The sequence below is a fragment of the Pleurodeles waltl genome, chromosome 5, assembly GCF_031143425.1.
Source record: "Pleurodeles waltl isolate 20211129_DDA chromosome 5, aPleWal1.hap1.20221129, whole genome shotgun sequence".
In the NCBI taxonomy this organism is placed as follows: domain Eukaryota; kingdom Metazoa; phylum Chordata; class Amphibia; order Caudata; family Salamandridae; genus Pleurodeles; species Pleurodeles waltl.
In genome coordinates this window covers 1,873,415,862-1,873,432,451 of record NC_090444.1, presented here as the reverse complement: position 1 = coordinate 1,873,432,451, position 16,590 = coordinate 1,873,415,862, and the positions used below count along the sequence as shown (strand labels likewise).

General features: G+C 47.4%; 1 protein-coding gene across 3 annotated transcripts in view; it reads left to right on the top strand.

The window, feature by feature from the left end:
- Window positions 1-16,590, top strand: part of PPP2R5D (protein phosphatase 2 regulatory subunit B'delta) — a 501,712-nt gene that overhangs the window by 88,073 nt on the left and 397,049 nt on the right. For all 3 annotated transcript variants that reach the window (XM_069236432.1, XM_069236433.1, XM_069236434.1), the window contains exon 3: window positions 469-640. In XM_069236432.1, the coding sequence (XP_069092533.1) occupies window positions 469-640 (172 nt within the window). The remainder of the gene's footprint in view (window positions 1-468; window positions 641-16,590) is intronic.

Here is a 16,590-nt window from a genome sequence, read left to right as displayed (position 1 = left end):
TGTATATGGGACAGGGAAGTGTTTTTATAATAAAACAGCTGATGTTCTGAGAAAATGTCCTTATGTAAGGATGTGTATATCTCTGAATGCCAGAGACAAAGCGTTACCACATTTACCGGCAACCTATCTTACTGCAGCCTTGAGAAAGGCCAGAGTGAAAGAAATGTCTTGTTTAAGAACGCAGTGCCAGCCTAGTCAAAGAACAGCTAGATAGAGAGAAACAAAATGAGGCCACAAATGTGGCTATTGTTAAAATAATAAACAAAGCTGAATAAAATATATCTAGGTTAGTGTGCACAGCAGCAGGCCTAGTTTGCTAAAATAACTTATATGGAGTTATAACTAAAATGACTACACAACATACGTTTGGAAGAGAGAGCTATTATGTGGCTTCTTTTATAAAATTTTAATTAAAAAGTGCTTGTTAAGTGATTTTTGATTAACGTGTCACCTTTAATTTTTTGCCAGGTGCAGCAGACATCAAACAAGCGACCGAGCAACAGCGTCCCTCCACCTACGCAGCTCAATAAAATAAAATATTCTGGGGGGCCACAGATCGTAAAGAAAGAGAGGCGGCAAAGTTCATCCCGATTTAACATCAGCAAAAACCGGGAGCTACAGAAGCTACCTGCCCTCAAAGGTAAGGATTTAGAGTTTGTGCCCTGGAGTATAAGCCGGGAACTTGACATCTGCATGAGGAACATCACCCAGCCTTTGATGCACTGTCACTGGCGGTGGCCCGGGGTCCATCCCGCGCTCTTCTGCCATGCACCGATCTACCCACTCATGTCTGATGATGCGCCAGAGGTGTGCTGAATACTTGCCCAAGGTTCCTCTTGCCTCACTTTAGAAGGTGTCATTCAGTGCGGTATCAATATGCAAAGTATCGTTGTTGAAAAGCTGACCCACTTAGACAGCAGCCCAGCCACTACCCATTCGATTTCTGCCTGCTGGCCGCTCTCGTTAGCCTGTCCTAGTGGAAACGTGAGATATACACTACAGGTGGATATGTCAACTCATTAATGGAGTGCCGATGCTAGGGGCGACTGGCTCTATAAGCCAGTGCACAGGCCTGAAAATATTTGACATGTAGATTATGCATCAGGTATCATGATAGGCTATGATAATGTCTCTTAAAAATTCAAGAAAGTGTATTTCTCTAACAGCCGGAAGCTTTTCACTTTAGTAAATCAGGATTATATCTCTGCCTTGTGAAGTACTTATTAAAGTGAGTTTCTGGTAGTGTCTTCTAACCACAGATACCTCACCTTTTGAATATTCCTCAGACATCAGGCTTGATCCAGAAACGTTTGAGCAGTACCACTGTCTCCGCACTGATGCGATTCCATTCTGAAAATGTGTAAAGCCAATATAGACAACACTTCTGCGTGCTGTCACTGTTTCCCTTCGTTCCGTGCCACCAGACCCATATCTGGACATACCTACCTATCAACTCCTTGAGACACACTTACCTCAAGAAATTCTAAACAAAAGCAGTGTGTAAGAAAAGTCGCATTCTAAGACAACTAGTTTCTAAGTCGAGTCTAGACAGCGTTTGCGCTGTCTTCGAGACGTGTACACACACACACACACACACACACACACACACTCTCTCTCTCTCTCTCACTCACTCACTCTGTGAGCTTACAGCCCATCCGCTGCTTTTAATCTGTTTCAGTGACCTTTAAAAATCCTTGCTTCCAAGTGGCTAATCTTTCCTGTCTATTTGTCTCACCTTTCCAACCACTGATTCCATTGGTCGAGACACTAACACTTGCGTCGCTATCTATTGCACGCCTCGTTGAGATATACAGTCATCCCTTATGGCCATGCCTTTTGACAGGACTTTCCTTTTTGGGGACAAAGCGTACTCTGTCCTGATGCGTTTCCAAGAAGGCAGGGCCACAGCGTGCTTATTAGCTCGTCTGCCTTGCCCAGCAGCCACAACAGCCTTTATCACCGTTCTGCAGCTCTGCTACCGCTTGAGCCTCAGCAGGGACCCACCCTTTCGTGGCTGTCGCACTCACAATCCCACTGTCAGGGACATAGTAACAGTCAGTCTACGGGTCCCCCATGTAGCCCCACCTGCAAGACCCCTTTAATGTTAGTGAAGCACAGCCAGGGTCCCCGCATCTGAAGTGGGTTGTGATTGTTACTCCTGCTACTTTCTGGTGCCAAAGGACGATGGAGGCTTTAGTCCTATTTTTAGGCCTGTCCTCTCAATGGTTCCTTCAGAAGGTCAATTTCAAAATGCTCACTCTGGCCCAGGTTCTGTGTGCCCTACACCCTGGCGAGTAGGTGGTACCATTGGACCTGCATTCATAATCCTGAACTGCTGTTTCGTGTGTTTTCCCTGGAAAGGAGAGTCCAGGACATTGATTATGAGCTCGATCTTTCAGCCTTTGCCCTGGATTTCAGTGAGGTCATCACTGAGGATGCTGGGACTGATGGTCTCCTGCATCCTGCTGGTTATGCATGCCAGGTGAGATGGGTGGCTCTGCAGCTCTATCCCTGGGCCTAACATTAGGGGGATCTCTCTGAGGAGACTACAAAACACCCCAGTTTTGTCAGTGCAGGCCCATCTCCCTACATTACCCAGAGCTGGCAGGGGTAACCGATGCATTGCTTCTAGGGTGGGATGGCCACGTGGGAGAGGTGGAGGTCCGAGGCCTTTGGTCTCTGGCTGTGGAGCGACTCTATATCAGCCTTCTAGGCCTAACAGCCATTCACCTGGCCTTCTAAATCTTCCCTCCATCAAGGAAAGGCTGGGCGTGTGCTGCCAGACTTCTCCATCGCCATGTGGTATAGCAGCAAATAGGGGGGAGTTGGGTTGTGGACTCTGTGCCAGATGGCTATGCACCTCTGAAATGACTGGACCATCAAGGAATCTTCTTGATGGTGAATCACATGGCCAGATCTTTGAACACCAGAATGGACGAATTCAGGCGTCAGTGCCTAGCGGATCATTAGTGGCAGTTACACCTGCAGGTGATACAAAGCCTCTTCCATGCATTGGGAAGACCCTTGGCTCGATCTCTTCACTGTCATAGAGAGCGCATAGTGTTGTGTATATATTTGTAATGTGCACTATCGCCGTGTGAGGGTATCCTGGCACTGAATGTCCCACCTACGTTGGGACTTGTGACTGCTGTATGCCTTCCCGCCAATACACATCCTGCCGAGAGTTTTCATGAAGATCTTGAACGACTGGGCGCAGGTCATCCTAGTTGCACCTTATTGGGCACGGAGAGTATAGAATCCAGAGTTCCTGGACATGGGCATCCGCCCTCCCATCAGGCTGCCCCTCCGGGAGGATGTGCTGTTACAGCAACAGTGCAGGCTGTTAATCCTGGCCCTCCGCAATTCCACCTTCATGCTTGGTGATTAAGTGGCAACTGCTGAACACTTTTGACTTTTCCCCAGAGGTGGTTAATGTCATCTTTGTAGCCAGACGTCACTTGACAAAAACTATGTATGCCTGTCATTGAGAACAATTTGTGGTCTAAGGCAACAAAGGACACTCCAGATTTCTTCCTTCTCCCTTTGTTATGCTGCAGTGGGATCATTACCTGGTCTTTGCATATTTGATGTGTACTCTGAGTTTTTACACAGCTGTCCTTTGTGACTTCTCACCCTCACAAATGTTTCTCATAGAGCCATATCGTCCAGTGAGTGGGCTCCAAACTCTGTCAACCCATCATAAACCACTTTCTTCCCAGACAAGCTGGTTCTGTAGACTACAGCATCCTTTCTTCCGAAAGTAGTGGCTCCGTTCCATGCCGGTCATACCATCACCTTACCAGCGTTCTATGCTCTGCCTCACCTATTTGAGAATTTGGAAAGACTCCGTCGTCTAGACCCCAAAAGGGTGCAAAGCTTTTAGATCAATCGAGCCAGAGAGCACTGAGTGGACAATCAGCTGTTTGCTAGGTTCGCAGGAGTGAAAAGAAGAAAAAAAAAGGACCATTGACTGCTCAATTGTGCTGCTGCATAAACTGAGTCTGGTTTATCTTCTCTCCCTCTCTTTTCTATTCAAGAGCGATTGAATGTGGTAAAAAAGAGGTTGTTGTAGCCCCACAAACCCCACCCAATACATAGTTGAAGACATGTCTGTGTTTTTTAGGTTATTAACAGTCCCTAAACGGAGATCCAAGGATGCAGTGGTAACTTATTTTTTTATAAACAACTTTTATTGAATTTTTAAAGGCAAAAACAAAAATTAAGATGGTACATCAAGCCACAGGGCCCGGTACATTGTCACCAGCATGCAGGCGATCCACAGTAATGTTCGACCAAATACCTACAATAAATAAACAAGGCAGCAGCGGCTCATGACCCCAATGACCTGTCAGGACATTTGGCCCAGCCATTTCCCCCATACTCTAGCTTGTTTGCTGGGTGCAGCCCTGCGCAACATTAACCGGCTTCTCCTGCCCTGCACAACAATCTACCCCATGTCTCCATCTCGATAGGGTCGGAGGCATAGGTGCTTTCTAGTCAGCTGCAGTTTCTCTCTTGACCATCAGTAATGCAGTTCCCAAGAAGGTGCTGTCCCCTCTCGTACCACCCTACACCCCACAACACACCCAGCAGCACCACCCTGGGGGACAGCTGGACCTCCCAACCCACAGACTTGGTGATCTCATTGTCCACTTTAGTGCAATAGTGTTGAACGGGAGGGCACATCCATGTCATATGGTAGAAGTCGGCAGGAGTGGCCGTGCACCTGGGGCTAGTAGGTTCGGGGGAGGAACCTCGCCCGGTGCAATCTGGCAGGAGAAAGCTAGGCCCCACACAGGTAGTATGTTTGTATTATCCTTAGTCGGGAGGACATAGTTATATCTCTGGGCCCCATTAAGGCGACACGCCAATCCTCATCCTCAAGCGGTCCCAAATACCGTTCTCTCCTGCTTCTGTTATGATTCATATCTCCTAAGACATTGCTGATCAACATTTTGCATATTTGGGATACTCCCCCCTTTCCTTGACTCCCCCATAACCAGTTTGACCTCCAGAGGGCTATGCTCTGGTATTGGATCTGTGCCTGATGTGTGCGTGCAAAGCATGGCGGAGTTGGCGATATTTGTAGAATGCTGTGTGGGAAAGCTGGTAAGTAGTTTGCAGGTCTTGCAAGGAATGCGTGTGTTCCCTTCCACACATCCCCAAGTTGAGAAATGCTCAGCAAATCCTGTTTGTCAAAACCTTTTAGCGCTGCCGATTCGTGTGGCCAGTCCCGCCCCCCCCCCCCCAAAAGGGGAATCTGTTGGGTCAGTGTTCATCCACTGAGTGTGTCACAGGGCACCCTCCACGCTGTGAAGAGCATCTCGATCCCCTGAGCCATATTACTAGGGATCAAGGAGTGTAGGAATCTGGCTCTGTATATACTTTATCAAAATGAGATATAGTGTGCACAGAGTCCAGGGGTTCTCCAAGAGGCTTAACAGAGGCTAAAGTAGATAATACTAATGCTCTCTTTTGTGGTAGTGTGGTCGACACACACACACACACACTTTTTTTGCCTGATAGTGATGCTGACTTGACTGAAAATGTGCTGGGACCCTGCTAACCAGGCCCCAGCACCAGTGTTCTTTCACTAAAAATGTACCATGGTTTCCACAATTGCCACACCAGTGGCACACAGAGGGTCTCCAGGCGATTGCGAGCAAGTGCCCACCCTGGGTTGACCTCTCCACCCCTCCACAACGACACCTGCAGAGGGAATCCCGAGGACCCCACGGACGGTGAAGCTCCGGACGAAGATAACAGACGCCTAAAAACACACTGCACCGCAGCCCCCAGTCCTTGGAGAAACTGACATCCAGTTCATCTACATTCAGCAGGCAGACCTCCTCACTGTCCGACCGGTGGTGTGCCCGAGACGCCCCCATGGAACTCGCCTGCAGCCTCTGAGTGACCCCCGGGATCTCCTCATAGACCAGCATTGAAAACCCGACGTCCTGTTTGCACCCTGCACCCGTCTGACCCTGTGCCGCTAAGGGTGTGTGTTTGCTGCCTGCTTGTGGCCCCTTCAGTGCTATTCTAATCCCCCCTGGTCTGCCCTCCAAGCCCCGGGTACTTACCTGCAGGCAGGCCTGATTCAGAGTACCCCCTGTCTCCATAGGTGCCCACGTTAATATTGCTCATCTTTGACCTCTGCACCCGGCCAGCCCCGTGTTGCTGGTGGTGGGTGTTTGGGGTTAACTTGAACCTCAACCGGTAGACTTCCTAAAACCCAGAGGCTGAAACTATAAGTGTTGTACTTACCTGTAAAACGACCTTACATTTCTTTCCCCCCCAGGAACTGTTTCTGAAAATTTCTGTGTCCATTTTTTAAACCGATTATTGCCAATAATTTAAAAACTGTATTACTTAACTATTTCAAACAAAGCAATGTTGATACCTGTGTGAAAAGGATTAGAAGGGACAACACTCATTTAAGACAGGTTGCCAACATTGTGGCATAAATCTTGACATCTCTGTTACTGTGCTATATGGGGCGACAATCGTGCAGGCCCGGGAGGAGGGATGGGTCTTTGGGATAACCACTATGGTAGCTGTGTCCAAGGCGGGCGGGAAGGTGCCAGTGCAATCAGCTTCACCATAGAGGGGGAATAGTTTGGGTGTTGAGATCACTCGACATGCCACATAGTATTCGGCAGGGAAGCTGTTGGGACTAGGAGTTTTCCTGGAAGCAAGAGGATATCGCTGAGGTTATTTTGGCACTCATTATAGGTTTGTCCAGTAAATCTTGCTGTGATAGAGGTAGCCTGGGGAGAGGGGTACCTCCTCAAGAAATTAGGCTGAATAGCTGGTGTCGACAGCTGGAGATGCAGTATAGATAGAGTGACTGGTAGAATCCAGCATACGCTCCGGCCACCCCGGGAGTGTGGTTACATTATTAGCCTCTATATCTACGATTTCTGATGGATACAACTACCTGTGGATTCCTCACCTATTGAATACTCCCATGGCGCCAGCATTCGACGGAAATCTTCTTCCTAGCTTCTGCACGTCGACGAGGACGTCACATTTGCCCACGCGATGCCGTCTGACGTCATATAGGCAATAAGAAGTCCTCGCCGACGTCAGTTCCCTTTTTTCCGTGCCATTCGAAACGGTTATCTTCGAGGGAGCTACTGTTGCCTTTCGGTTACAGTGTGTTTTTTCTGCGCCATGTCGACGCCGCGTATTGAGGAGAGGTTACATTCGAGGAGACGTGCTCTCCGCCTCTTGGAGGAACAGGAATATCAACGAGTTCTGGAGGAAGGGGAAATTGAAGATTCTAGCAAGGGTCTTCATGGACCAGATGCAGCTAGTGGCCTTGATTCTTCCCCTGAGTGGGACTTGTCATCTCCAGGGGAGTATACTGAGCACCCTACGCCGGAGAGCTTGGTGGTCCAGGCTTCCTGTTCTGCTAGATCTGCGCCTGGATCTTTTCCAACAGTGCCGGGGGACAGAGACTCCAAAAAGTTGGACTCACAGTCGAAGAAAGTGTTTTCGTCCTGTAGCATGGCGTTAAAGTCCACCAACGCTACATGTATCTTGGGGCGGTACATCTATGCTCTTATGGACGAGATAACATCATCGCATACAGAGCTTCCTCAAGGACTCTTAAATCTCGTGTCTGATGCTCAGGCTGCTGCAACCCAGGTTATCCAATCTGGGTTGGATACAACTGACTCGGTGGCTAGAGCGATGGGCACGGCGGTGGTTGCGAGTAGACAGGCTTGGCTTCGCAACTCAGGGTTCTCTTCGGATGTGCAGTCGACCCTGTTGGACCTCCCGTTTGATGGGGACAAACTTTTTGGTGCCAAAGCAGATTCGGCCTTGGAGAGGTTTAAAGAGAGTAGGGCCACGGCCAAGTCGTTAGGACTGCAAGCCACTTCTTCTGCCTCCTCCAGGTTTTTTAGGAGGTTTCGAGGATTTGGTCGTGGCTCATCATCCTCCTTCCTTTCGGGGGAGATTCCAACAACCTACCTCCTCTCTCACCTTTAGATCATTTAGAGGGAGGGGTAGGGTCCGTACCAGAGCAGCCTCTCAGCAGCACTCTGCCTCTTCCTCGTCCTCTGGAGGGGTGCAGCAGGGGAAGCAGCCTTAGGCTTCCACCAATTCCCACTCACTCCTCTCCTGTAGGGGGACGGTTACTGCATTTTCTTCACAAGTGGGGGGGTCATCACATCAGACACCTGGGTTACCAGCATTGTGGGAAAAGGCTACACCCTTCCCTTTCGGGAGTTTCCTCCCCCCATCCCGCCCCGCCCATCTTATTGTTCAGAAGAACACCTCCTGTTGTTAGAACAGGAGGTTCAAGCCCTCCTTTCAAAGGGCGCGGCGGAGTTGGTTCCAGAGCAGGAGAAGGGTCAAGGTTGTTATTCCAGGTACTTCCTGATTCCCAAAAAGGATGGTCAGTTGAGACCAATCCTGGACCTGAGGATTTTGAATTGGTTCCTCAAACAGGAAAAGTTCAAGATGCTGACCCTAGCTCAGGTGCTTTTGGCGTTGAACAAGGGAGACTGGATGGTGTCGGTCGACTTGCAGGATGCTTATTTTCATATCCCGATTCTCAAGTCGCACAGGAAGTATCTCCGGTTTGTGGTGGGGTCGCAGCACTATCAGTTTGCGGTCCTCCCGTTTGGTCTTACTTCAGCACCTCGAGTCTTCACAAAGGTGATGTCGGTGGTTGCGGCAGAGCTCAGAACGAAGGGGATAGCAGTATTCCCTTACTTGGACGACTGGTTGATAAAAGCCAAGACTCCGGAGCTTGCGCTGCATCATCTGCAGTCGACGACTCAGTTGTTGTTCGACCTGGGCTTTTCGGTGAACGTGCCCAAATCTCACCTAGAGCCCTCTCAACGCCTCCTGTTCATAGGGGCAGTACTGGATACAACATTGGATTGAGCCTTTCCTCCGCCACAGCGGATTCAAGATATTCAGGAGTTGGTTCCAATGTTTCGAAGTGGAGCGGTCATTGCAGTCCACAAGGTCCTTCGTCTGCTCGGTCTGTTTGCCTCCTGCATACTGTTGGTCACGCATGCTTGCTGGCACATGAGGGCTCTTCAGTGGTGCCTCCGAAGGCAGTGGTCTCAACACAGAGGGGATCTCAAAGGTTCTGTCAGGATCTCCAGGGATGCTGCCACAGATTTGAAGTGGTGGATTGCGGACGGCAATCTTTCCCGGGGAAGGCCGTTCACGCAGCCTCCACCAGTGACCACGGTCATAACGGATGCTTCCACTCTAGGGTGGGGAGCTCATCTGGGGGACCTGGAGATCAAAGGGCTTTGGTCTCCAGAGGAACAGATGTTTCATATCAATCTGTTAGAGTTACGGGCTGTACGTCTGGCTCTCAAGGCCTTCCTCCCATCCCTTCGCGGTCCGTCGGTTCAGGTCCTGACGGACAATACTACCGCAATGTGGTATATAAACAAGCAGGGAGGAGTGGGGTCGTACCTTCTCTGCAGAGAAGCTCTTCGACTATGGTCCTGGGCAATGGACCATCAGATTTGCTTGGTAGCAAATCATCTGGCCGGGGTCTTGAATGTACGTGCGGACAGTCTCAGTCGCCATTTCTCGGCCGACCAAGAGTGGCGTCTCCATCCAGATCAAGTCCGTCTAATCTTCCAGTTGTGGGGGTTTCCTCGGATAGATCTGTTTGCCACCCGGGAGAACTCGCACTGTCCGTTATTCTGCAGCCTCCAGTATCCGGTGCAGGGAGCTTTGGGGGACGCGTTTCAGAGAACCTGGTGCGACCAGTTGCTTTACACGTTTCCCCCCATACCCTTGATTCCTCGAGTGTTGAGGAAAATTCGCCAAGACTGGGCCCAAGTAATCTTAATAGCTCAGGATTGGCCAAGGAGGGTGTGGTACTCCGACCTTCTACAACTCTCACTGTGCCCTCCGCTCCGTCTCCCTCTCAGGGCAGACCTCCTCTCGCAGTCGCAGGGGCAGGTTTTACACCCCAACCTCCAGAGTCTGCACCTACATGCCTGGAGATTGAGCGGGGCAACCTGAGTTCCTTCTCTCTCCCGCCTGATGTAGTGGATGTTATCTTAGCGGCCAGGCGACACTCCACTAAATCTGTCTACGCTAATAGGTGGTCTAAATTTGTGGTATGGTGTGGAGAGAGACAGATTGATCCCTTACATGCTCATTTGTCATATGTTTTATCATTTGCTTTGTCTTTAGCACAGAGGGGTTGTGCAGTGGCTACTATTAAAGGTTACTTGTCTGCCTTGATTTGTCTTCCAGACCAACCTTCGTTATTTAAAGCTCCTATAGTACTTAGATTCTTAAAGGGCCTTATGAATAAATATCCTCCAAATCCTTTCGTTATGCCTCAATGGGATTTGTCCTTGGTCTTAACTTTCCTTATGGGGTCTCCTTTTGAACCTATGCATTCTTGCCCCTTAAGATTGTTAGTTCTTAAGACAGTCTTCCTGGTTGCTATAACATCTGCAAGGAGAGTGAGTGAGTTGCAGGCTTGGTCAGTGAAACCCCCTTATACAACTTTTTACAGGGATAAGGTGGTGTTGAGGACCAAGGCTGCTTTCCTTCCGAAGGTTGTTTCACCCTTTCATTTGGTCCAGACAATTACTCTGTCCACGTTCTATCCTCCGCCTCATCCTTCAAAGGAAGAAGAGAGACTACATCGCTTGGACCCAAAGAGGGCGTTAAGCTTCTACATAGACAGAACGAAGGATTTCAGGCTGGAGGATCAGCTTTTCATCGGATACGTGGGCAAGAGGAGAGGAAAGGCAGTCCACAAGAGAACACTCTCCAGGTGGGTTGTTCTTTGCATTAAAATGTGTTACTCTTTAGCAAAGAAGGATCCTCCTGATGGTATTAGAGCTCATTCCACCAGGGCTAAGTCGGCCACTTCGGCCTTGGCCAGAGGTGTTCCTGTGGTTGACATCTGCAAGGCCGCAACTTGGTCGTCCCTTCACACTTTTGCAAGGCATTACTGCTTGGACTCAGATGTCAGAAGGGACGGCCATTTTGCACGGTCTGTGCTGCAGGATTTCTTGGTTTGACCATATAGGCACCCACCACTGAGAGCGGTACTGCTTTGGGACTCTATTCATTAGGTGAGGAATCCACAGGTAGTTGTATCCATCAGAAGAACGAGTTACTTACCTTCGGTAACGACTTTTCTGGTGGATACATTAGCTACCTGTGGATTCCTCACGGTCCCACCCCCCTCCCCGTTGCCTCTCTGGTCTCACCAAGTAATTCTTGAGTGTGCTCCTTTTGGTCCTGAGGGCTACAATAGATTATGTATATATGGGTATATGTATATGTTTATATGTGTATATATTTATATATATATATATATATATATATATATATTTGTATATATATATATATATATATATATATATATATATGTTCGATGGCATGTGTAGCTGCAGATACACATGCTGTGCACATCCCGCCATCTGGTGTTGGGCTCGGAGTGTTACAAGTTGTTTTTCTTCGAAGAAGTCTTTTCGAGTCACGAGACCGAGGGACTCCTCCCATTTCGACTCCATTGCGCATGGGCGTCGACTCCATCTTAGATTGTTTTTTTTCCGCCATCGGGTTCGGACGTGTTCCTTTTCGCTCCGTGTTTCTGGTCGGAAAGTTAGTTAGAATCTCGGAAAAGACGTCAGTATTGTTTGCGTTCGGTATCGGGTTAGTTACAACAGATCGACACCGAATTTTGAAGAGCTCCGGTGGCCCTTTGGGTTTTTTCGATCCCCCGTCGGGGCCTGGTCGGCCCGGCCACGTGTGACTTCAAGGCTGATGGAACGGACCCCATTCCGCTTCTGTCCAAAATGCCATAACAAGTATCCGTATACGGATCAGCATCTGGTCTGTAACTTGTGCTTGTCCCCAGAGCACAAGGAAGATACTTGTGAGGCCTGTCGAGTGTTTCGGTCCAGAAAGACGTTAAGAGACCGAAGAGCCAGAAGATTGCAGATGGCGTCGATGCCGACAGGACAAGAGCTTTTCGAGGAGGAAGCTTTCTCTATCCACGAGTCGGACTCGGAAGAGCTCGAGGCCGAAGAAATGCCGAAAACCGTGAGTAAGACGTCGAAACATAAGACTCACGAGAAGTCAACAAAAGCCCAGGGGACGCCACCGCCAACAGGCCATGGCTTAACCCAAAAAATAGGTGACCGAGCCAAGGCACCGAAAAAGGGCACGCTGGTGTCGAAGTCATCCGACTCCGGTCGAGATACCGCCACACAGCAATCTCGGACCCGAGACATCGGCTCAGAGAAATTTTGGCACCGTGACAGCGGCACCGAACAAATTCGGCACCGAGAAACCACCACGCCGAAAATTACAAAGGTTTCTTCGGAGCCTAAAAAGACGTCCGAAAAATGTTTGGTTCCGAAACATCCAGCCTCGGAGCCGAAAACAGGTTCCTATACAGAGGAACAAGGATTGTCCTCCCAAATGCAAAAACATAGATTTGGAGAGGAACTTCAAGCTGTAGAGCCAGACTATACTCAAAGGAGGCTCCACATTCATCAAGACACAGGGAAGATAACCACTCTTCCCCCAATTAAAATAAAAAGAAAACTTGCCTTTCAAAAAAAGGACAAGGAGCCACAGGCAAAGGTGGCAAAGAAAACAACTCCACCACCGTCTCCACCACCATCAGTGCACACATCACCTGTAGCAACTCCTCCACTGATGCACTCCCCGACTCATACTGCCATGAGTCAAGATGATCCCGATGCATGGGACCTTTACGATGCTCCAGTATCGGACAACAGCCCAGACTCGTACCCTGCCAGGCCGTCCCCTCCTGAGGACAGTACATCTTACACACAGGTGATCGCAAGGGCAGCTGCTTTCCATAACGTCACCTTGCATTCCAAACCAATTGAGTATGACTTTTTGTTTAACACGCTATCCTCCACTCATAGCCAATACCAAAGACTACCTATGCTCCCAGGAATGCTGGATTCAAAACAAATCTTTCAGGATCCTGTTAAAGGCCGAGCCATAACTCCAAGGGTGGAGAAAAAGTACAAGCCACCGCCAACAGATCCTGTTTATATTACAACCCAGTTAACACCAGACTCAGTAGTTGTCGGGGCAGCTTGTAAGAGAGCGAACTCTCATACCTCGGGGAACGCACCACCTCCAGACAAAGAGAGTCGCAAATTTGATGCTGCGGGCAAAAGGGTTTCAGCACAAGCAGCAAACCAATGGCGCATTGCCAATTCACAAGCACTTTTGGCAAGATATGATAGAGCTCACTGGGATGAGATGCAACATTTGATAGAACACTTACCCAAGGAGTTCCAAAAAAGAGCACAACAAGTGGTGGAAGAAGGACAAAGTATCTCTAATAATCAGATACGGTCTTCAATGGATGCAGCAGATATGGCTGCAAGGACAGTAAATACTGCAATAATAATAAGAAGGCACGCATGGCTGCGCACGTCCGGTTTCAAGCCGGAAATTCAACAAGCCGTGCTAAATATGCCATTTAATGAACAGCAGTTGTTTGGGCCAGAAGTCGACACTGCTATTGATAAACTCAAGAAAGACACTGATACAGCAAAAGCCATGGGCGCGCTCTACTCCCCGCAGAGCAGAGGCACATTTCGCAAAACACCTTTTAGGGGAGGGTTTCGAGGACAACCTACAGAAACCACAACATCACAAACAAGGCCCACTTACCAAAGCCAATATCAGCGGGGAAGTTTTCGGGGGCAATATAGAGGGGGACAATTCCAAAAAAATAGAGGAAAATTCCAAAGCCCCAAAAGTCCTCAAAATAAGCAGTGACTTACAAGTCACACATCCCCATCACATAACACCTGTGGGGGGAAGACTAAGGCAATTTTACAAACATTGGGAGGAGATAACAACAGATACTTGGGTACTAGCAATTATCCAGCATGGTTATTGCATAGAATTTCTCGAATTCCCTCCAACAGTCCCACCGAAAACACACAGTATGTCAAAACAACATATAAATCTTCTAGGATTAGAAGTTCAAGCATTGCTCCAAAAATAGGCAATAGAATTAGTACCAAAACAAGAACTAAACACAGGAGTTTACTCACTGTACTTTCTGATACCCAAAAAAGACAAAACTCTAAGACCTATACTAGATCTCAGAATATTAAATACATACTTCAAATCAGACCACTTTCACATGGTTACATTACAAGAAGTAATCCCTCTGCTCAAACAACAAGACTACATGACAACACTGGATCTAAAGGATGCATATTTCCTTATACCAATACATCCTTCACACAGAAAGTACCTAAGGTTTGTATTCCAAGGGATACATTACCAATTCAAAGTGTTGCCATTCGGAATAACGACTGCGCCAAGAGTTTTTACAAAATGTCTAGCAGTAGTAGCTGCACATATCTGAAGGCAGCAAATACATGTGTTCCCTTACCTAGACGATTGGTTAATCAAAACCAACATGCAAATACAGTGTTCACAACACATAAATTATGTCATAGAAACCCTACACAAACTAGGTTTCTCAATCAATTACTCAAAGTCACACCTTCTGCCGTGTCAAACACAGCAATACCTAGGAGCTACAATCAACACAGTAAAAGGAATTGCCACTCCAAGTCCACAAAGAGTCCAAACATTCCACAATGTAATACAAGCCATGTATCCAAACCAAAAGATACAGGTCAAATTAGTAATGAAACTACTAGGCATGATGTCCTCATGCATAGCCATTGTCCCAAACGCAAGGTTGCACATGCGGCCCTTACAACAGTGCCTAGCATCACAGTGGTCACAGGCACAGGGTCAACTTCTAGATCTGGTGTTGATAGACCGCCAAACATACATCTCGCTTCAATGTTGGAACAGTATAAATTTAAACCAAGGGCGGCCTTTTCAAGACCCAGTGCCACAATACGTAATAACGACAGATGCATCAATGACCGGGTGGGGAGCACACCTCAATCAGCACAGCATCCAAGGACAATGGGACATTCAGCAAAGACAGTTTCATATAAACCACTTAGAACTGTTAGCTGTGTTTCTAGCGCTGAAAGCATTTCAACCCATAATAACCCACAAATACACTCTTGTCAAAACAGACAACATGACAACAATGTATTACCTAAACAAACAGGGAGGAACACACTCAACACAGTTGTGTCTCCTAACACCAAAAATATGGCATTGGGCGATTCACAACCACATTCGCCTAATAGCACAATTTATTCCAGGGATTCAGAATCAGTTAGCAGACAATCTCTCTCGGTATCACCAAGAGATCCACGAATGGGAAATTCACCCCCAAATACTGAACACTTACTTCAGAATGTGGGGAACGCCACAAATAGATCTATTTGCAACAAAAGAAAACTCAAAATGCCAAAACTTCGCATCCAGGTACCCACAACATCAGTCTCAGGTCAATGCACTATGGATGAACTGGTCAGGGATATTTGCGTACGCTTTTCCCCCTCTCCCACTTCTTCCATATCTAGTAAACAAGTTGAGTCAAAACAAACTCAAACTCATACTAATAGCACCAACATGGGCAAGGCAACCTTGGTACACAACACTACTAGACCTTTCAGTAGTACCTCATGTCAAACTGCCAAACAGACCAGATCTGTTAACACAACACAAACAACAGATCAGACATCCAAATCCAGCATCGCTGAATCTAGCAATTTGGCTCCTGAAATCCTAGAATTCGGGCACTTAGACCTCACACAGGAATGTATGGAGGTCATAAAACAAGCTAGAAAACCTACCACTAGACACTGCTATGCAAATAAGTGGAAAAGATTTGTTTATTACTGCCATAATAATCAAATTCAACCTTTACACGCATCTGCAAAAGAGATAGTAGGATACTTACTACATTTGCAAAAATCTAAACTAGCTTTCTCTTCCATTAAAATACATCTTACGGCAATTTCAGCTTACCTGCAAATTACGCACTCAACTTCATTGTTTAGGATACCAGTCATAAAAGCGTTTATGGAAGGCCTAAAGAGAATTATACCACCAAGAACACCACCAGTTCCTTCATGGAACCTCAACATTGTCTTAACACGACTCATGGGTCCACCTTTTGAGCCCATGCACTCTTGTGAAATGCAATACTTAACGTGGAAAGTTGCATTTTTAATTGCCATCACATCTCTAAGAAGAGTGAGTGAAATTCAAGCATTTACCATTCAAGAACCATTTATTCAAATACACAAAAATAAAGTTGTTCTACGGACCAATCCTAAATTTTTACCAAAAGTAATCTCACCGTTCCACTTGAATCAAACGGTAGAATTACCAGTGTTCTTCCCACAGCCAGATTCTGTAGCTGAAAGAGCACTACATACATTAGACATCAAAAGAGCACTAATGTACTACATTGACAGAACAAAACTAATTCGAAAGACAAAACAACTATTTATCGACTTTCAAAAACCTCATACAGGAAATCCAATTTCAAAACAAGGTATTGCCAGATGGATAGTTAGGTGCATTCAAACCTGCTATCTTAAAGCTAAAAGAGAACTGCCTATTACGCCAAAGGCACACTCAACCAGAAAGAAAGGCGCTACCATGGCCTTTCTAGGAAATATTCCAATG